A 23,085-nucleotide genomic window follows, 5' to 3' on the forward strand; every position below is an offset into this window, starting at 1 on the left:
CCTACAGTTAAGTCAGAAATGAGATAGCACGCCCCCAAGGCAAAGGGTAACGTTTTTAATCCAACAAGGAGAAATTCCATTTATTGCATGAATTAGTTGTGATGTAGGGCCACAGAAATGACTTTAGGGTCCAGCATTTTCTAATACTTAACCTGTTGTCAAAAGATCAAACCCTTGGCTTCATGCTCCATTCATAGGTACCAGAAAACGCTCTTACCTTGGGTATTATTAGTGGTCAGTAAAGTAGAAACATAAAAAATTAATACAATAATTTGCTTAAAGTAAAAGGCACTAATCCCTCACTAATTTCTTAAATACACCAAAGTTCAATTAAGGGAAAACAAAATGAAGCAGAAAATCATCATTCTCTAACTTTATTTTTTCTTTTATTTGTTTTTCTTTCATATATCACTTAATGTGCAAGTGTAATTTTCTAATGTCATATGAGATAAAAATTATTTAGAAAGTGACTAATAAAACCAATCAGCTTTACTCACATTGTGAACTATTAGTTTCTCCCCCATAGTTATCAAACATTATGAAGCATCTAAGATTTTTGATAACTATTTCTTCATTATTGTAGGAAGGATTTGTGCCTTTAAGGAATTAGTTTTTCAGAATGTTACCATTGCAACCCTTTAAAGAAAAAAAATCTGACTTCATATTGATATGCTCTCTGCCCTCAGAAGTGACCCACTAAATCTTTAGCTAAGTACAGTTGATATTTTTTTCTTTGCAATATCCTCTTAAGATTAGATAACCAAAAGGGATTTGAAAAAAGAGCATTATATCTATTGCTTATTAGAAGGAATGATTAATTTTGAAACTGGTAGCATGCTGATTATCCCAGAGTTAGAGTTGGAGGTCACTGATGGGATTTAACACATTATTTACAAGTAGGGAGAAAGTGGTAAACTATGAAAAATAATTTTTTTAGCTTATTTCAAAGCTAAACAATGTCATTAATTAGAACTATATACTATTTTTAAAACCACAGTAGCATAATAATAGTGTATATGAGAATTACCTTTACTATTCTACTTACCATACCATAAATACAAGTAATCATTGTTCAGGCCTTAGCAATATTAGCACATTACATTTCATACAAACAATAAAATAGACAGATATTAGGAAGCTCATACCAGATTTTCTGTGAAGTCCCTATATAAGAAACCTGATACAATTCTTCAGTAGTTCTAATATTTTTGCCCTCCAAAATATTCTATTAATGAAAATTCTGCACAATTTCATTTTGGTGGTCAAAGCCTGGTAGCAGATATAACTCCCTTGTTGTAACAATGGAATGACCAATATGCCTGGATGCCTGAGGTCCTTTCAGCTAAATATTAATAGACAAAAACAGTCCTCCTACAGAAGAATCATACACAAGGTCAGCAGGCCTCTATATTTGCCTCTGAGAATCCAGCAGTGTGGTATAGGCAGGGGTTGCTCAGGTATATTGAGGTAAGATACCAAATGCTTCTTATGCTTGTCAGATACAAGGGAAACTTTATTTCTGGGGAGATCATCTCTTGTAAAGATGGATGTTCAAAATTATGAATGGGGTGTGAGTCTGCAGCCCTGTTTTGCAGCTCCAGGAGCACTGGCAGTCTATCAGAAAACACCTGCAGCCCGAAAACCTCTCCAAGGCTGAGGCTATCAGGAACTTCCTACTTTTCATTAAGCACCTCAGGACTGCAAAGAAAGAAGAGATCCTCCAAATCCTAAAGGCTGAAAACAAGGAAGTTCTGTAAGTCCCCTGAACATTGTATAAGGTTGTCTGTAGGAAAGCATCTCCAGGTTGTTCTTTTATTAAGCAAGAAAGACCTCTTTTTAACTAGCTGCCCCACCTCCAAATGAATTATTTGTTGTTTTGCATTTTCTTTGAACAGTTATGCCACAATGCAGTAATTTAATGGTGGCTTAACCAGAAATACAATAACAAGTTTTCAGCAGTGACTCGGAATAAACTTTTTTTTGAGTGTTTATGAGTTTAAATCAGGTCTAGATTGGTACATAGATAGGGGAGGACAGGGTTTCATCATAACACCATGGTAGCCATGATGCCTCACTGTTTTTATAATTTGTTCTGGGCACTTTTAATTTATGCTTGAAAAGATTTCAGAGTTCATTATAAAAACAAAAAAGTATTAATTTTTCAACTGAAAAATGTGCTTTTATTAAAGATACAGTGATCATCCCAATCAAAGCTATGTTTTATATGAATTAGTGAGAACTGAGGTAAACAGCTGAAAGAATCTAGAGAAAAGAAATAAGTACATAATGTGGATATTCGATGAAAGAGTGACTAATTTTACATGCATAGTTAAGACAATTAACTTAATTCTCAAATTTGCTTGGTCTGTAAATACAAGTGTTTTTGGAAGGTAAGACCGAATTTTTCTGTAAACACAAATTCAGCTGTATGATGCTAGTTATCGTAATTAGAACATGGCTCAATTAATTTGAAAACAAGCCATTAACATAATCAAAAGTGGAAACTGGCCTAGACACACACACATAACAGAGCAGCAGTAGTCACTGTGTTAAAAGAAGAGAAATTAGTTTTTTTTCTGAAAAGTCTATTTATTCTTGATTGTATATGTTATTTACTTGCCTTGAAGACATTAAAAAATAGATAATATTTTTATATAATTAACCACAAGTTGATTGCTCTCTTCAACAATAAATATTTAAATCAGAAGTTAAAAGATATGCAAAATCATAAATTTTCAGACTGTTCTAATTATAAAACTTTAAAATATATTGGCAGGGTGATTGGCCTTTACATCAAAGACAAAAATACTAGTAAGTACAAAAATTAGCTATAATTTAGAATAGCAATTACATTAAACCTTAACCTTATTTGTATCGTAAAACTCTTAAGGCAGCAATAACTTGGATGACTTTGTAATGTATTTTCTAAATCAGATTATTTACACAATATTGTACCATATTATATGTAACACACATGTAGCATAGAGTAGTAGAAAGGTACGAGGATGAACTAAAATCAGAAGACTTGATTTCAGATTCTGACTTCCAACAGTGGAAGCAAGTCATTTACATTTAGTACCTCTGAAGCTCACTTTCAACATCTGTGAATTACAGAGAATAATTTCATTTACAATATTTATTGTCAGATAGCGAAAGGCAAGGTGGTGGAATGTAACATTTCCCAAAGTGCCTATTGTATGTGTCTTGTAATTTCCAAAGTATTCACAAGTTTGCCAAGAGGAGAGGATTCTGTAAGCTACTGAGTTTGAAAAATACTGGGTGAAACCAAGTCAAATAGTTCTCTTTGCTGCAGACATGTGTAACGTCTTTGATCTGATAATTTTATGTATAAGTTTCCTTAAACATTTCTTAAACTTAAATGACCTTGAAAATAACATTTCTTAAAGCATTTTGTAGGACTAGTGTTCCATGGAAATCAGTTTGTGAGACATAGATATAATAATTAAAAGACCGTGAACTCCAGACTCATAAAACCCCGAGTTCCAGTCCTAACTATACTCTTTATCAGCTATGGGACCTTGAACAAATGACTTGGTAACTCTGAGTCTGTTTCCTTATATATGAGAGTAGTATTAAGCTGACAGAGATGTTGAGTGAGGTGATCGTATTAATAAGAGCATACATTTATATAGCATTTATAATGTGGTAAGCACTATTCTATGTGTTTTACATAGATTATATAATTTAATCCTCCCAGCAATCCTAAGGTAACTCCTATTTTTAGCCCTATGTTACAGATGAAGAAATTAAAGCAAAAAGAGGTTGCATACCTAAAAGTTCTAGTGTAGTGCTTATATAATAGACATTTAATAAGTATCTCTCTCAGACCCTGCTTCATTCACTGGGTTTTTGTTAGGTGTAGGTAGTACAAGTATATCTTTTTATTATTATTATAAAGCAGTAAACACATGTATGGCATGTTTATATGGATTTGGAATAAAATATTTACATATATACTATGTCCATTAGTATGACAAGTTTCTGAAATTTTATCATCCCAGACTCAACCAACCAAAAATTCTTGATGGCTAGAACATGTAACTAGAACTTTCCTGTAGGATTTTCACTCTGCTCACACATGGCTGAACACTGAACTATATATACCATGATGCATTTTACTTTTTTAAAAAAGAAGAAAACATTCTCCTTGGATATAAATTAAAGTTAAAAGGATTAGATAATACCACCCTGGTTAAATTAGGCATTTGAGAAATGAGTATATTACAAAGCTAATTAGAGAAAGAGAATCAATTTTGGAGGACCATAGATTTTATATACATCTCATATAGAAAAGAATTTGAACCTAATTTATAATTGTATTTATGTAATTATTATTTGCAAATCTCCAAATTATATTTGGCTTAAGTTAATATAGTAAAATTGGTTTGTATTTTCTGAGTATACATTGAGTGAGAGTGAAGTTAAAAGAAAGGTTTAAAATAAAATGTGAGTGATCTTCTTGAGACAGTTATTTTTTTGTTCTAATAAAAAAAAAATTCACTTCTTTAGGAAATCCAAACCAAAGGAGACTCTGTAAATAGTAGAGATCTTAAATAGTTCCCTCAGCACCCTAAACAGTGATAATCCATAACTATGCCTTTTTTTAATAGACCTCAGCTGGTGGATGCTGTCACCTCTGCTCAGACCCCAGACTCATTAGATGCTGTTTTGGACTTTTTGGATTTCAAAAGTGACAGTAGCATTATCCTCCAGGAGAGGTTTCTCTATGCCTGTGGATTTGCCTCCCATCCGGATGAAGAACTCCTGAGAGCCCTCATTGTAAGTCTGGTGGACACTGGGAAAATTAGGCTTTCGCCAGCAAAGAGCTCTCAAGAATCTAAGCAGTAATTAAAAGTTATTTGCATCAGAATGAAGGCTGACTGAGAACCTTCTGATTATTCATATTCAAATTCTGTTGAACTATTTTCTATCTATTGATTATTAACTCTACAGCAAATGTCTTCTTTGCAGTGCCTCTAAATCAAAAACTGTACTTTATGGAAATTTAAATATTCTGTTTACTTATCACATAATATGACATGAGACAAAATTTCAGAGAAGAGAAGTCTTGGCTATGTTTCAAAAATTGATTTTAAAATATATTTTTTGACTTCAAAAGTCTTCATGGTATTTAATACACAGTATGTTGAAGAGATACAGTTCTCCCGATATTAAAAAAATTATTTTGGAAAAAAAAGCTAGACTTCTCTTGGGCCCAAGATTTTTTTTTTAAGTGCATTTATTCACTTATGATCTAATTGAACAGTTCACAATCTTTTTGGAAAATGGGCCCATTTAAGAATCTGACAAAAGCAATGAAGCCCCTTTTCGCCCATATGTAAAATTTTACAGACCTTTTTCTTTTTGGTTTACTAACCCAATGATAACAATTTATAAACCTCTAGGGAATTCAAGAACCAATGTTAAGAATGTCTGGAAAGGGGAGATTCTATTAACTCTTCACTTCAGAGTTAGGTAGTGAGTTTGTGTCTCCAAAGCGAAATTCTGAGTTTGCAATCTAGGAACATACAATTTCCTCATTCACTGGTTATTTTATTTCTTAACTAAAAAAATTCTTTGGAAATGTTTAAAAGGTTTGGTAACTTGTTTTATCCATTTTTGGCTAACAGAGTAAGTTCAAAGGTTCCTTTGCAAGCAATGACATCAGAGAAACTGTTATGATCATCATTGGGGCTCTGGTCAGGAAGCTGTGTCAGAATGAAGGCTGCAAACTCAAAGTAAGTGTGAATCCAATCTTGTGTATTATGTATGTAGTTCCAGACCACCCTATTTAACACTCACCATGCTGCCCACCACTAGTACCCCTAAACCCCCTTACTCTACTCCACTTTCTCTATTTGCATAGCAATTATTGACATCTAACATATTTTATAATTCAGTTATTTATTATGTATATTGTTTACTTCTGTCTCTATGCAGAATTGGATCTTCCTTTTTTAATACCAATTGATTAAAATTGTGCCTAGTACATAGATAATGCTCAATAAACACTTGCTGAAAAGTGAATAGTTCATTAATCCCCCATCAATATATATTTATTGCATGCCCACTCTGTACTCAGTTTTGAATGATGTGTATGGTTTAGTTCTAATTACTAGAAATATATAGACTCTAAGGCTACCTCCTAGAGCAGGACTTTATCTATAGTAATTGTGGTTTGCAGTTTTGTTTTCAATTTTATTTATTTATTTTTAGAGAGGGGGGAAAGAGGAAGAAAGAGAGAGAGAGAAACATTAATGTGTAGTTGCCTCTCACACACCCCCAACTGGGGACCTGGCCCACAACCCAGGCATGTGCCCTGACCAGGAAATCAACTGGCAACCCTTTGGTTCACAGGCCAGCACTCAATCCACTGAGCCACACTAGCCAGGGCATGGTTTACAGTTTTGATGGTGGGAATCATTTACTTCTATTTGCTTAGAGCTTTATATTTTATTTTAAGTTTCATGTTCTCAAAGCTTCTCCACTTGTCTGAGTGAACTATCAATTTTAACATCTTTCTCATTAAAAGAAAACACTCACTTTGTAAGCATAACCACATATGGAAAATCCAAATAGATTAATATCCAACATAGCTCATCTTTCTATAATGCAAATAGATTAAAGATGCTGAATACATAAAACATAATCTTTTTTCTGTCCACATTTATTGGACATCCAACTTCCAGTCAGCACTTTTTCTATCTTTAGAATACATCACTATATTATTTTGCTTACTAAGTATTTGCTATTAAAACAATAGAAAGAGAAGGTTCTTGAAACCAAGTATTACAAAAGAGGTAACTAATAATTACAATATAAACTAAGTGTAAAAAAGATCACTAAAAAATGTCATTGAAAATGTTTGAGTATTAGCTTATTAATACTCATTGCGTATGGGTGGCGAGAATTCTCGTCATTTCTAAAAGGCATTTAAATTCCCTGGTGCAGAACATGTTAGGGTCTGTCAGAAACCAAATGTATAATTTTTATGATATCAAAAAACTATGACTTCTTATTATGTTTCTGGAATTATTTGAATAGCTAGTTTACCTCAGCAATAATATATCAGATACTTTGTCTAAAGACAAAACTCACATATAAAAATATCCACTCAGCAGTATTTTTGAGTGTTTATGCTAGGTATGATGCTGGTGCCTTAATATAAAGATACATAAAATAGTCTACCATCTTCCAAGAACTAGTTTGTTTATCAAATAGAAACAGATAAATACAATAATATTGAATTATAAAAAGAGTGCTCTGAGAAAACAGAAGATGTAACAAAGTATTCTGTTTGGGGTGCTGGGGAAGTTTTCACCAAAAAGTTAAATATTTGAGCTTAGTCTAGAATTACTTTGTAGGTGAAGAGGTGGTGGTATAGAATGAAGGACATTCTAGGAGAAATTCAACAATGTATGAAAAGGCCCAAAGTCAAAATGTGCCTGGTATGCTTGGGAACAGTGAGAAATTCTGTGGAGCTGGAGCACAAAATACATGTTTGGGGGGTTGATAGGTGGGAGTGGAGATTCAGAAAAGAGGGAAAGAGAAGAGAGGTAGACTGGATCTCTATTGATGACAAGCTAAGGAGTCTTGTCTTTATACTCTAAGAGAAGGAACAATACTGTGGTTTTTAGGCAGGTGAGTCACAGGCTCAGATATTTTATTTAGAAAGAAGCGAAATGGTGTTGGCTAGGTTAGAGCCAGTGAGATCTGATTAGAAACATTTGCAACAACCTGGGCAAGAACTACTAAACATTTAATTAATGTGGGAACATTGGGGTGAGCGGAGACAGATTCAAGGGCCATTTAGGAAGTAGAGTCAATAGTATTTAGTCCCTGATGGGATGTGGGGAATGAGAAAGGTAATAATCTAGGTGACTATTAAGTTTCCGGGTTAGGACACTAGATGGATGGTGATGTCAACTATCTAAGTTTATAGAACCGGGTTTGGAGGTGAGATGAGGGTAGAGCTATTAATTTGTTTTGTGCATGCTAAGCTTAGAATCCTTTTCGCTATTGGGCTGAGCTGTCCAACAGGCAGATGGCCGTACCTGCAGCCCAGAGAGGAGTTTGTTAGTCCCAGGAATAGAGAGTGGCTGAAACTTTGGGGAAGAATAGGAATACCTATTAGAGGCATATAGCATGAGGATGAAATGGAACAAAGGATTAAATTTAAAGTTCTGATAATGGGACAGCCTGGTTCTCATCACATCTTTAAAGTTACCTTGTAGGTATCTGTAAACTATCCACTATCACTGTCATTCAATTTTGTTAATGTTTTTCAACAACTTTTTTTTTTAATGCATCTTTGAAGAGAATGAAACTTGACCACCAGATGGACTACAGTAAATGCTCCCTTCCATCCTCACCTACCTCTCTACTTAAGTAGTATTATTAGTTTTTGGTTTCTCTTTCCTGTATTTCTTTGTGTGACAGTAAGCAGATGTACACACACATTCTTATTTCCTTTTTCTTGCACAAAATATAGCACTCTGTATACACTTTCTTGTATCTTATTTTTTTTTACTTAACAATATACAGTATTCCCTCACTTATCACGAGTATTACATTCTAGACCCCCCCCACCCCCTGCGACAGGTGAAAATCCACGAAGTAAGAACCTTACATTTATTTTAGTATTTATATATATTTTAAGGCTTTATAAACCCTTCCCACACACTTACAAACCATTCCCATTCCCTTATTAACCTTTCTCACTCCCTGATTAACCTTTTTCACACTTTCATAAACACTACTTATGTTCTCAAACATATTCTACACTCTTAAACCTACATAACTTTAACAACATACGTATACAGTATCACAAAATCCTGAGATATAGAGAAAAATTTGTGATAAATAATTAAATATAATATTTTTTAAAATCCTGCAATACAGTGAGGCCGCGATAAGTGAACTGCGATATAGAGAGGGACTACTGCACCCTGAAAAATCACACCATGCTGGTTTACAGAGATCTTCCTCATTCTTTTTTACAACCATCTAGCACTCCACTGTGTTGATGTAGCACAGTTTATACAGCGCCTCCTATGTATGCTCATTAGGTTGTTTCCACTCCTTTGTTGTCACAAATAATGTTAAAATGGATAATCTTAGGTACATTGTTTTTTATTGTTGGAACTGTAGCTTCAGGGTTAGATAGAGTTGCTGGATCAAAATGCATATTTGTTAGCATTTGCCAAGTCATCTTCTGTAAGAATCATACCATTTTATGCTTCCACCAGTAATGTACGAGAATACCTGTTGCCCCATAACCTCAATAACAAAGTATGTTATCACATTTTTGAAAGTTTTTTTTTCTTTTTTTTATCAATTTGATAGTTGGCACAGATAGTTGACATGGTTAGAGAAAATAAAGTGTAGTATCTTTTTTTCTATTCAGAGACCTTTTATGTCTCCCCCAACTTCTCCCTCCTGCCACGACCCTGGTTTGTACATGTGCACTTGTTTTTGTGTGTGCCTGCAGCCTCATTTCAGAGTTTACAAATACTATAACTCATATCATAAGAATATTTATTTTAATGATGAAACTGAAGCCCCTAAAGCATATATAGTGGCAAACATAAAATGAGAATCTAGGTGTCCCTATTTCTAATTTGCTTTTCTATTAAACTATTAACTTGTACTCAAATCCTATTTTTCTAGGGCAGGAAAAATTGGCTTTTCTGATTAAAGAACATATTTGAAAAGTACCAAGCAAAGTACAAGCTACATAGAAGGCATTCAAGAAATATTTTTTTTTACCTGTATGGCAGCATTAATAAAATTTGAAATCAAGTGGAAACAAGCACTTTTAAACATTTAGTAGAAGACTTCACTGTCACCGAAGTTGTTACTTAAGAAAACTGTTACCACTTTGGTACCATCTAATTGTTGCTTTAGAAAGTTGATGAATTGGCAGTTTTATAAATAATCAATCACAAAGGAATTTTTTAAATGACTTTATACATTCAGAATGTATTCAAAAGTAAGTATGTTCATAACTATACTCATTGCTTCCTAAGAATAGGTTAAGGTATGTATTTTAAAAGAAAACAGCACCTTTATCAAGTTTTACTTGTTCATTTTCAAGGTACATTTACTTGTACCTCAGTCAGGCAACCAGTGCAAAACTTCCTAAAATTTAAGTCGTTTTCTTGGGCCCAAGAGTGAAGCCTTGTTTAATGTATGGCTATGTATATGTCTGAGGCAGTATGTGATTTTTTTAGGGAGTGGTAGAAGCCAAGAAGTTAATCCTGGGAGGACTTGAAAAAGCAGAGAAAAAAGAGGACATCATGATGTACCTGCTGGCTCTGAAGAATGCCCTGCTCCCGGAAGGCATCCCACTCCTCCTAAAGTATGCAGAGTCAGGAGAAGGGCCCATCAGCCACCTCGCTACCACCAGTCTCCAGAGATACGATGTGTCTTTCATAACGGCTGAGGTGAGTTCCCCAAGAATATTTGCCAAATTCATGAAAGGATAAAAGCATGCCTAAACATGAGTCAAATGCAAACACCTTTGAAGTCATCCTATTTTTTTTGAAACTACTAATTTCCCTTTCCTGTTTAGAAATACCTCTTAAATTGGATTTAAGGCTATTCTTAAGCAGCCTCACCTTTTGAATAGAAAATGTCCTATATCCTGAAGCATAAATATTAAAGCATATTCTTTTACTTTAAGAAACAAAGTATTTTCAGAAATATCTTTATTGTCATAAATTTTAAGAGGCTGTTAAATTTTTTGACACTAAAATATCTTGACCTGAGTATTGGTTCCTACAGCTACATTTTCAGGAAGCTATCTAAATTTAACTTTTATTTAGGCAGAAGCTGTTTGTAAACCTCCAGCAAAACTAGTTACTTGAGAATGATGTTTCCAGTTTGCAGATAAACACCTTTCCATCAGTTTTGGGTGATAGGCTCCAAAAACATGAGAGTTAGGGTCAGGGGCTTTTGAGACATACAGACCTGCATATAAATTTTGGCTTTGTCCCGGTTGTTTGCACTTAAGTGAGTCACTTAACTCCTATATAACCAAGAACAAGGCCAACATTTGGGGTAAATAGAAAGAGGCAGAGGGAAGTAGAATTGAAGGAAATATTTATAAATGCCTAGTACAGAACACCACAGATTGTGTATTATTAGGCAATGCTTGTAACCAGCAGAACTATTCGTTATACAGAATGCAATTAATTATATTGGCAAATTATCTTTGGTATTAATATCATTAAAGTCCTCTAATGTAATCTATGGGCTTTCAGTGATAATGATGTGTCAATATGGGTTCATCAAATGTGACAAATGACCACTGTGGTATAGAATAGAGGGAGGGAGAGGTTGTATAAGGGGTGGCAGAGGAGTGAGGAGCAAGACTATATAGGAACGTCCTGTACTTTCAGTTCAAGTTTGCTATGAACCTAAAATTGCTTTAAAAATAAAGACTATTAATTTTAAAAAGGAGAGGAGAAGATTCTGAAGTACTTTGTTGTAAAGAAATACCAGTTCATATAGCCATATCTACCCAGAGCTCCATTGCCACATGGCAGTAGTATCTTTTAAAAAATCTATATTATTTAGGTGACATCATGATCCACTATAATAACAAATGAGCCTCAAAATCTCAGCTTATCAAAAATCTATTTCTCATTTATGCTCCTTCCTACTGTAGGTAAGGGAAATTGTGGCCCCAAGTACACTATAGAGGTGAAAGAAAGAGAGGAGAAGGCATACCAGTTCTTAACAGCCTCAGCCTAGAAGCTACCCAAAGCAATTCATTTTATGATCCATTAACCAGAACTATGGCTCCAACGTAACTGCAAAGGAACTTGGGAAATGTAGGAATGGTTATTTTAAGAGCACTAACTATGCCTGCCACAAAACCAATGTTAAAAATCTAGATTTTCACTAACAAGTTTGAACATCTTACGAACAGGTGAAGAAGACTTTGAACAGGATATACCATCAGAATCATAAAGTTCATGAAAAGACTGTGCGCACTACTGCAGCTGCTATAATTTTAAATAACAATCCGTCCTATATGGACGTAAAAAACATCCTGCTCTCTATTGGGGAGCTTCCCAAAGAAATGAATAAGTACATGCTTTCCACTGTTCAAGACATCCTACGTTTTGAAATGCCTGCAAGGTATGAAACAGTGCACCTCTCTCTCTGCTTATTGAGAATTATCTGTGTATTTGTGCCATACAACTGTGGGTAATAATAATGCTGTGGTGATTATGCTGGGTTGTGTTACATCATCAAAGAGTTTGCCAAATTTTCCGTAAGAGAACTATTTAGTGGGCCAGATGAAACAACTTCACTTTGGCACTATGATTTGCAATTTCGGGTATGAGTTTTACTCTAGGTCTTCTGCTCAGTCTGCTAAATAAATATTGCTAAATGTTAGTCATATTTGAAAGTCCAACTATATTTTAACAGGACAATTTTTATAAATGGTACAACAAAAGGATGTTAAGTTCTCACAAAATGGTCTCTCATCTTAACTTTCTAAATGTTAGATATCTTGAAGTCTCATAATATGGATCAAAAGAATTTAATTTCTATTTAAAACTTTAGGCATGGCCCATGTTTCAGGACCACTCAGGTGTGAAGAGTGGGATCAGCAGACTCCCTTGCTCTCAGTTACTCTTACTAGGTTGTCTTCCTGCTGGTTCCCAAGTCTCTTCTGATTTCATTGATGTCCCTCTTCAAAGTGGCTCCCATGAAACTATCTCTATTTCTTCCCTGAATCAGAGGGCCATTTCCCCCGAGTCACATGCAGAGCACACCCCTGGGAAAAATCAAGTCTGAGCTTCACCAGTTGCACAGGAAAGGACATGGGAGGGAGGAAAATAAAGAGAAATGGGCGGGGGGAGGCAGTAAAAGATTGAAGGAAGAAAAACAAGGAATAAGAAGGATGAAGGAAAAGGAAACAGGGGGAGTGAGTAGAAGAGAGAAAAGAGCAGTACAAATAAGGAAGTGAGAGAGAGAAGGAGCAGAGCCCATTTGCAGCCATGCATTATGGATGGAGGATCTGCCATCTTCCGTTGCTGTGTGTCCTCTATGAGACTGGTGGCGGTGGTCTGGGTGGATTTGCTGCCCTTGTCTTGTGAACCTAGTGATTTGGAGACAGTAAAGAGGAAGCAGTGGGCTAGAGAGCAGCCTAGGAAAGGCAAAGAGGCCATCATGAACACTGCAGGTCAAATTTTCAAAACCAAAAACATTAAGTTGGAAGGGACGTTAAAGGCTGTCTCACTTGGTATCACTCTCCAGTGAGGGGGTCTAGTCTCCTGGTAGGTGGCAGGAGGATCACCTCCTCTGAGGGAACTTGTGTCATTGTTCAGAGACTCGCCATTACTTTTTTGTATAACTGAAATTTTCCTATTAGCCCTGGTTTTACTCTTGGAGCAAAACAGAACAAGTGTAATAATTTATCCACATACAGGCAAGCCCTTTGAATATTTGAGGAAACTATCCTGAGTCTCCTCAGCTTTTCTTCTCCAGGCTAAAATCTTACAACTTAGTAATATTGGGGTGAAGGACTCTAAGATAACCATTCTCTCCTCTCAACAATTTTCTACCTCAGATCTAGGTCCAGATCTTTTATTTTTGTTTGTTTGTTTTTTGCTGTATTGTTACAATTTTATAATTACTGATACGGTTAGTATTAAGTCAGGAATGGAAAGATTCCAATACTAATTAGACAAGTATACAAGTTAGAGGCATGGGGTAAGGCTCAAGACTTATTTTAGAGGAGACAATGATTTATGTATGGATGTAGCTGAAATTTTTTTAAATTGAAAACTGCATAAACATAGAAGAAATTTCTGGAAATTTACTATGATATATAATGAGCCAGTGACAAAATTAGAGGGTCTAGGAAAGTGTTTAAGGAAATATTGGCAACCTCTCCAGTTTGGGTACAGATTTCCTTAAAAGCATATACTGTTTAACAATGGAACCAAGATGACTCAAAGAACATGCATCTTCCCTGCCTGAGGAGTGTCTACTGGCCACTTGGCCTTCCCACAGCTGGGTGTCCTTGCCTTGCTGAGGAATGAAGGGGAAGGCCCCTGCCTGATGCTGGCACTCCAACTGGCACCTCACCAGACCTGGAGCAGCAGGAGGAACATTTGGCCCCCCTGTTTTTTCCACTGAGGATTTGGGTTTTTTCCAAATCTGACTTGGGAAACAGTTATTACAATGAATGTGCAGCTTTTCCTTTTTATGTGTTGCAGCAAAATGGTCCGTCGCGTTCTGAAGGAAATGGTTGCTCATAATTATGATCGTTTCGCTAAGAGTGGATCCTCTTCTGCCTACACTGGCTACATAGAACGTACGTAACCCAAAAAGAGGTTCTTCCTCCGTTTGGTATTGCTGGAACTATTATTAAATTACAGGGTTTTGTGGTTTGTCTCTTTGTTTTCCATTAGGTAGTCCCCATTCAGCATCTACTTACAGTCTTGACATTCTTTACTCTGGTTCTGGCATTCTGAGGAGAAGTAACCTGAACATCGTTCAGTACATTGGAAAAGCTCAGCTTCATGGTAGCCAGGTAACTCATTTTCCATTAATTTTGCTGAACAAAGTAAATAAAAAATTAGTCTGAGTTCAAATAAGGTTATGTACTGATGGTAACACTATAGAATGCATAAGTTAACAGTGGCTTCTGCCATATGTCACCCATGATTCCATCATCTGCAAGAGGCCGTATGGTTTATAGTCCCAAAGAGAATTTCAAATATGGACTTGAAACCTAAGTAATTCAGTTCACTGGGCTTGCCAAAAACCCATTTGTCTTTTCAAAGGTACACATATTCATAGAGTTGAAATTGTGCCAGTATTTCTCACATGTGTTTTAAAAAATATTTTATTTTTATTCACAGATATATTTCTTGGAGGTTCAGATATTTAATTCTAGAATACAGTTTCTTTCTCTGGGTGTTTCTATGAAGAGAAGTTTTTATTATTCTCCATAATAAAAACTTTCATAACAGAATATGACTCTCTAAAGAGCCAATCTATGGTTTTCCAATACTGCTGGGAAGAAAAGAACAAAATATAGGCATTTGACAGCTGGAAGACTTCCATCCCTTTCATTTTATCTAAAATTTGCTGATACTCTGTGAAGGCTTTTTAATTTTGAAATATGCTTTCTTTTTGTGCATATCAAATTATAACCTTCTAAGTAAGCTCATTTAGGATTTAAAATGATCCAGTGCTATATAAATTTGAGTTTCTATCAACATGATATTACTACACCCTTTGATAAACTCTAGTCAGAATACTCTGCCCTTCTGTCCTGAGAAATCACCATCTGTTTCCTGATATGCACTCTGAAGTGCCAAACACCCAGTAGTTAAGGGGCTTGGTATGGAGGACAAAGCATATGTAGGATTCTTATGTCTGACATAGATCAGGATATGAGCCTCTTCATGGTGTTCATTGTGTTTTCTTTGAGAAAAGAAAAAAGGTTCAAGCTGAAAGGTGTGAGTCATAAAAGCAGCCTTAGAATGATTGTCCCAACATTTTTCCGCCTCCTTTCAGGGGTTCTACACAATAGCTGATTCATGATGTATGACAGTCCTGGAGAGACTAAGAGTCTCTGAAATGACATCATAAAATGGAAAACTCACGGCCTTTGTAGTTAAGCTGAGGGGTTTGAATCCTGCCTCAACCATTTGAGATTTTTTTTTTTTTTTTTTTTGTCTCATCTACAAAATAGATAAAATCATATGTACCTGAAAGGGTGAAGAAAACTAACTCGCCTTATATTCAAGCATAAAGTTGTGTGGGTTTTTTTGTTTTGTTTTGTTTTTGCTTAGCTGCTGCAGATTTTTAGAATTATTAACCCCTAGGAAAGTTTTAGCTGTAGCTCACCATCCCTTACAGAACAGACAGGGAGCTTATGTTATGAATGTTATATCCATTTTTTCCTAGGTGGTCATTGAAGCCCAAGGACTGGAGGGCTTAATTGCTGCCACTCCCGATGAAGGGGAGGAGAACCTAGACTCCTATGCTGGCCTGTCAGCCATTCTCTTTGATGTTCAGCTCAGACCTGTCACTTTTTTCAATGGATACAGTGATTTGATGTCCAAAATGCTGTCAGCATCTAGCGACCCTGTCAGTGTGGTGAAAGGACTTATTCTACTAATAGATCATTCCCAGGTAATTCATTTATTCTGTAAATATTTATCAAATTTCTAAAATGTGCCAAGCACATTTTAAACGTGCTCTATACTTAGAGAATATAAGACCAAGGTCCACACATCATGGAGCTCACATTTTAAGCATTCAGCCTCTTGGTGTTGTTGCCCTTTCTCCTTTCCTCTTTGCTATAGGTAAGTTGGGTTTTCTTTTGCCTTTCTTAGCTGATTAAGATATCTCACTGTTGAAGCAAAAGAGAAATACTCAAAATAATGAGTATAGTACAATATCAATTATATCTTAATACTGATGCTAACATAAACAAATTATGGAGGAAATAACCTAAGATAAAACAGAGCAGAGATGGAATTATTTGTTCACTTGGCTTTCCTGGTCATGAGAGCTTAGATATTTATCTAAAGGCAGGAGCTAAACCACAAGTCTTCATAAGTTACTGATGACACTCACCTTGACAATGATGATAAAGATTGATATAATGCATCATTTTGACCCTGCCAAATCAGTAGAGGCACAACCAACCATTGACACCAACCATGTTTCATGGAAACTTTTTGCCCTAAACTGTCATGTTCATAGAATCTTACAAAGATCTAACTACTTATTAGTAGAGAATAGAACTTTCATTCATTTGAACTGCATTCTTCAGAATAGTTTTCAATTTTCCTCACCCCCAAATCTTACGTTACTGTGATAAGGTATGACAATACTATCTTCTGTGCAGTAAGATTTAGGTGCACAGGATACTATGCACAGGAGTGGTCTACCCCAATGGATTTTCTGAGAAACATAAGAGGGTTAATCTCAATAAACTTTGAGATCAAATGCTTGATACTTAAAAAAAATTTAGTGACTTGACTTTTTTCCTGCCTTACTAAGCATAGCAATATAAAAATGAAATATTTGTTAAATAAGGATACTAAAGGAAATATTTAAAGTGGTCACATTGTGCTCTAATTCATACTTATTATATTAAAGGTAAATGAGATCAGATTAAGATTTACAAACTATAGAACTTGCTTGGGAAAATTGCTTTTGTAGTTTCGTAAATTCATGAGTAATAACCTAGGTTTGAATTTTCCCCCCACTAGTTACTTCCTGTGAACTCTTGGGCAGTTACTTAATAGCTTTAAACCAATATTTCCTACTAATGAAGTAAGGCATTCAAAATAGATGATCCAAAGTTATTACCAGCTTTGTTCTTTGCCAGATAATTTGACAATTCTGATTTGTTGGGTTCTGGTTAGGAAATCATAGATTTTAAGACCTGGGAGAAACCTTAAATATCAGATTTTATGAAAATTCCTCCAAAACATTATAGGTTAAAACTAAATGTTAATTTCTTATCTTTATTATTCCTCAAAATAGTTTAGGATAGCTGTATTAGGGTAGCTTAACCAAATAGTTTGATTTTTATCATGTAACAAATATTTGGAAGTAGTAATCCAGTAGGTAATATATTGATATAGAAATCCTTTGATATTATCAGAATCTAGGCTCTTTTTCCCTCAGTCCAGCCATCTTTACATGCGACTGTTACCTCATGCTTATCACCTCATGATTATCACATGGCTGCTGCACTTCCAGCATTATCACCTCAATCCAAGAAGGAAGAATGGAAGGGTAAAGGGCATTAGAGTCTGACTCTTTTCCAGGAACTTTCCTGGAAGCCCTATCTATTCCTACAGAAGTTGAACATCTACAAAAGGAATCCCTTCTGTTATTGACCAAAAATATGTCATGTGGATCTCTCTAGCTGCAAGAGAAGCTGGTAAATATAGTTTTTCAATGATTGAATAGACACTCTGAGTAAAACCGTGTTTTTGTTAATATGAATTAAAAGAAAAAACAAAAAACAGCAGTGCCTCTTATATCCCTTAATCCTCAAGGTCACACACACACAAAATAATTCTCATATTATATCAGAGTTATACAGTGTACATTTCCTTTGCAGTATTACCTCTTGGGAGATTCATTACTAATGAAAGAATCTCTGAAAACAGCATAAGAGTGCTGAGGATGTAGTTTATATTTTAAGACACAGGAATAATAATAGTTCGACACCATCTGTGTGTGCCCAGCCATCCATCAACAATGCCTAAATCCAGGTGTAAGACTTGAAGCAAACATAAGTAGTAATCTAGATCAAGGTTGAAAAACTTTTTATAAGGGGCAGAAAGAAAATATTTAGGCTTTACAGACCCATAGTCTCTGTTGCAACTACTCAGCTCTGCCATTATAGAATGAAAATAGCCATCAGTGATATACTAACAAACAAGTGTGGCAGTGTTCCAAAATTTTTTTATTTACAAAAACAGCCTGTAGGCCGGATATGCCTGTACTCCATAGTTTACAACTTCTGATCTAGATTATTTTTATAAGGTTTTTCTATTCTTTAAGCTAGGGTACCTATGGCATATTCTAAGGGAAAGATCATCCCCAAGCTATTAACATAAACCAATATTTGTATATTTCAGATTGGAGTATTTGGCAGATCTGGGATTATTATACAAATAAGCTGTTTGAGGCTCTCTGCTCTGTAGGGCACCCAGTAATGTCATCCCAGCTTCAGAGACACATACCACTCTAGGTCAAGTGCTGACATTGAAGGAAATTTTGGCAGTGGGCAACCTGTCACAGCCACCAGGCCAGATGGAATTACTCTGTGCTCACTCTCTCTGTTTTCAGCTAATTGGATTACTCTTCAGAGAAGGATGTCTGATAAAGTCAGCTTAATAGGGGGGATCCTTTTTATTCAGCAAAGAACACATTTTCCTGACCGGGAACAGTGGAATGAGTTATAAAAATACCAGTATTTGAGCTGTAAGAAACACCTTTGGGATCAAAATTAAAGATTAAAGAGGTCACATTAGCTATAAACACAAAACTACAGTATCTTGTTCATAGGCCACAATTTAAATAAATTTGCACTCTGGGTCAAAGAAGGACATAAGTTTATGCTCTAACTTTTTTTCAGTGTTCCTCAAAACAGGCTTTCTTGCACACCAGGAAACAAAAGACAGTTATGATTTTGTGATAGCCATGGAAGGGAGTAGAATAGTCTCCCCAATTAGAAACAGTCTGGGTACTCATTCTGACTCCACATGTAACCTCTAAGCCTGATTTTTCTTTTCAGTCTTCAGATATAATCCCTACCATGGAAGAATAGTATGGGAATTACATGAGATGTCAAATGTAGGGTTTTTAGGACACAGTTGGTGCTTAAAAACTGTTAATTCCACTTATTTTATACCCCTCAAAAATTAGAACCACTGCGTTATGTGGTTTGGTCCCTTTCATGAAGTAAAGAGTTGTTTGTTCTTGTACAGGGATCAGTGGTCTGTGTTTCAGTGAGGTCCCAAGAAAATTCCTCTGTGACTACCCATGATCTCTTTACATGAGAGAAATGGAATCTTCTCCAAAAGCCAAGGCTCTCCTCAAAGTCAACGATGCAATGGAAATGCTATCTCCCACAGAAGGCACATTGTCTAATCACTGTGAAATGTTCTTTTCCATGGCACTTTGTGTGTTTTGACATCCACTAATGTATGGTCAGTAGGAAAGCCAAAGTCCACATCATAGACCTCTGCTGGGTTGGGTGGACTAACACAATCATAATTTTTCACATTGGGAACAAAGAAATACTTCTGAGTCAGGGCACATAGTAGGACTCACTTAAAAACGATCATAATTATCGTGCAAATGCAGAACTCTGATATTTTGCTTCTGCAGTTCATAGGCATAGCTTCAAATTTGGACATGATTATTATCGTTTTCTAAGGGTAATTTGTGTTCATTTATATTAGTGTTTTTAGCTCCATGTTGAGTATCTCATTTTTTCCATCCAAGTGTCTATCAGACTGAAAGTAGCTTCGTGCCATAATCAGACGTTTTTAGTAAATCTGCTTGTAAACCAAGTCCACTGACTGAAATTTCCTGCCACATTTTTTGGAAGGTGGAGATAATTCAAGGAAATCAACAGAATCTATTCTAGAAAGCAAAATTATCTCACTTATAGTTGGTGAAAACACAGCTTGTTTGATCTGAGTAGGGCAGTTACATAAAGTTGGTCATGCTGTCAGTTGCCATGAACCTAACAGCTGCCCTGAACCTAAGATATTGGAAGGAATCTCGAAATTAAGGATATTGAGCCTTTTCCCCTAAACCATTATCATTTACAACACTGTCCCCAGGCAATCTGATTCTAATCCTGCTGAAGAAATTTTAGCCAACATCACCAGAGCTGCATAGAAACTGTGAGACTTAGAAGCAAAATGCTGACAAACAGAACAAAACAATGACTTTCAGACAATTATAACACTGCTTAGGAGGGACTGTATTTGTAAATGAGTACTGTCCCTCTGGAATATGCTGTTGAGCTCATGTTGGACTCAACATATTAATTTGAAGTCATTGCAAATGTCAAATAACAGGGTATTAAGGTGTGGTTGAATTGGCTTACCTTCCTTTCCTAGCTTGATCTAGGCAATTCCTGTAACTTTCATATTGCACTGGCAGTTTTTATCATGCTTTTCATTTGCCAGCAGGATGCGATTGTCTATGTTTGACACAGACATAACTAACTAGAAAAGTACTAAAGAACCTCAAATGTTCATCTAGCCCAACCTCTCACCCTCAGCCCAAAACCACAGCTGTATTCCTGATGGAGATGCCTTCATTTTCCCTAAAATGCTGGTTCTTAAATTTTGGATGCATAAGAATCACATGAGGACTTATTACAACACAAGTTTCTAGGCCCTCACCCTCAGAGTTACTAGTTAGTAGGTATGGGACTTGCATTTCTAACAAGTTTCCTTGATGCTGATGCTATTTGTCAGGGGACCGCACTTTGAAAACCATTTCCCCTCCCAAAGCGAGGCAATGATTGAAAGAAAACACCCTTCTTAATTGTCACTTCATTTTTCTAGTATTTTAATTGACTACATAATTTAGCACAGCAAGAATCTACTTCCTGTGATCAGAATTTGGATGTGATTCCACGCTTAGAGAAAGTCTCCAACATTAACACAATTCAAATGGTGTTATCTACAGCAGGAGGTTGAATGTGCCTTTGGAAAGGGGTTGGCTAAATCCTGAATTTATTATTATTATATATTTTTGCTCTAGGAGCTCCAATTGCAATCTGGACTGAAGGCCAATATAGAAATCCAGGGTGCTCTAGCCATTGATATTTCGGGTGCAATGGAGTTTAGTCTATGGTATCGTGAGTCAAAAACACGAGTGAATAATCGGTAAGCATATGTATAATGCTTTATGCAAAGAACTGCAGAAATTCATTTTTTGGAATTAATTATCTGGCTTTTCAAAAATCTACACTTTCCATTATTTATTTATTTTTTATTGGGTTTATTGGGATGACATTGGTTAATAAAATTATATAGGTTTCAGGTGTACAGTTCTACAACACATCACTTGTATATTGTATTATGTGTTCACCACCCCAAGTCAAGTCTCCTTCCATCACCATTTATCCCCCCTACAACCTCTTGTACCTCCCCTGACCATCTTTCCTTCTAGTAATCACTACACTGTTTTCTGTGTCTATTAGTTGTTTTTTTTTTCTTTTTCTTTCCTTAATCCCTTCATCTTTTTCACCCAGTCCTCCAACCCTTGTCCCCTCTGACAGCTGTCAGTCTGTTCTCTCTATCTATGAGTCCTTTTCTATTTTGTCTGATAGTTAATTTTGTTCATTAGATTCATATGGCATTTGTCTTTCCCTCACCGGCTTATTTCACTTAGCATAATATTCTCCAGGTCCAACCATGTTGTTGAAAAGGAAAAGATTTCCTTCTAGTTTATGGCCAAGTAGTGTTGCATTGTGTAAATATACCATAGCCTTTAAATCCATTCATCCACTGTTGTGCACTTGGGCTGCTTACAAGTACTGGCTTTGTAAATAATGCTGCAATGAACATAAGAGTGCATATATTCTTCTGAATTAGTGTTTTGGGTTTCTTCAGATAAATTCCCAGAAGTGGGGTCTCTGAGTCATAAGGCAGTTTCATTTTTTATTTTTTGTGGTAACTCCATACTGCTTTCCACAGTGGCTGCATCAATCTGCATTCCCACCAACAGTGCAAAAGGGGTCCCCTTTCTGCACATCCTTGCCAGCACTTGTGGTTTGTTGATTTATTGACGATAGCTATTCTGACAGGTGTGAAGTGATCACATTGTGGTTTTAATTTGTATTTCTCTAATGCTTAGTCATAAACATCTTTTCACATGTCTATTAGCCCTCTGTATGTCCTCTTGGGAAAATTGTCTATTCAGGTCCTCTGCCCATTTTTTAAATTGGATTGTTTGGGTTTTTTGGTGTTGAGTTGTATAAGTTCTTTATAATTTTTGAGTTGTGTAAGTTCTTCAAAAATTTATTCCTGATGTATCATTGGTGAATAGGGTTTTTTATTCAGTGGGTTGTTTTTCATTTTATTGATGATTTCATTTTCTGTGTAAAAACTTTTTAGTTTGATGTAGTCCCATTCATTTATCAAAATCTGCACATTCTAATTGTAATCATTAAATCATAGAGAAAGAAATAACCATAGGAAGTCATTTTCCCCATAGCTTCTTATGAGAAGATCAGTACCTAATAAAACTCAACCAAGAACCTTCTTGCTTTTAAAGACATCTATAGACAGCACTCCCAGTAGATGACAAGTTCATCTTCTCTTGTTATTCCACTTCAATCATTGACAATGTTCTTAGGAAATTTTACTCTGAAGCAAACTTTGTTTAGCTTTTTCCTCTATTTACGATTTCAAATCCTTCTAATTTTGATGTCTTCAGTGGATAAAAATTTTTAAATGATCACTTTTATGCAGAATCAAAGGATTAAACATTTGGCCCTTAAGTTTTTTGTTAGTATTCATTTGTCTA

The 23,085-nt window shown here is 35.6% G+C and overlaps 1 protein-coding gene across 1 annotated transcript in view; it reads left to right on the top strand.

Moving 5' to 3' along the window:
- MTTP (microsomal triglyceride transfer protein) overlaps nucleotides 1-23,085 on the top strand; it is a 45,124-nt gene that overhangs the window by 18,588 nt on the left and 3,451 nt on the right. Inside the window, exons 8-16 of the mRNA XM_090266335.1 lie at nucleotides 1,596-1,753; nucleotides 4,632-4,800; nucleotides 5,652-5,759; nucleotides 10,254-10,466; nucleotides 11,957-12,168; nucleotides 14,262-14,359; nucleotides 14,457-14,578; nucleotides 15,964-16,191; nucleotides 21,316-21,440. Of these exons, the coding sequence (XP_090122461.1) occupies nucleotides 1,596-1,753; nucleotides 4,632-4,800; nucleotides 5,652-5,759; nucleotides 10,254-10,466; nucleotides 11,957-12,168; nucleotides 14,262-14,359; nucleotides 14,457-14,578; nucleotides 15,964-16,191; nucleotides 21,316-21,440 (1,433 nt within the window). The remainder of the gene's footprint in view (nucleotides 1-1,595; nucleotides 1,754-4,631; nucleotides 4,801-5,651; nucleotides 5,760-10,253; nucleotides 10,467-11,956; nucleotides 12,169-14,261; nucleotides 14,360-14,456; nucleotides 14,579-15,963; nucleotides 16,192-21,315; nucleotides 21,441-23,085) is intronic.

Source organism: Furipterus horrens, unplaced genomic scaffold (genome assembly GCF_987537825.1).
Source record: "Furipterus horrens unplaced genomic scaffold, mFurHor1.1.pri manual_scaffold_2, whole genome shotgun sequence".
Classification (NCBI taxonomy): domain Eukaryota; kingdom Metazoa; phylum Chordata; class Mammalia; order Chiroptera; family Furipteridae; genus Furipterus; species Furipterus horrens.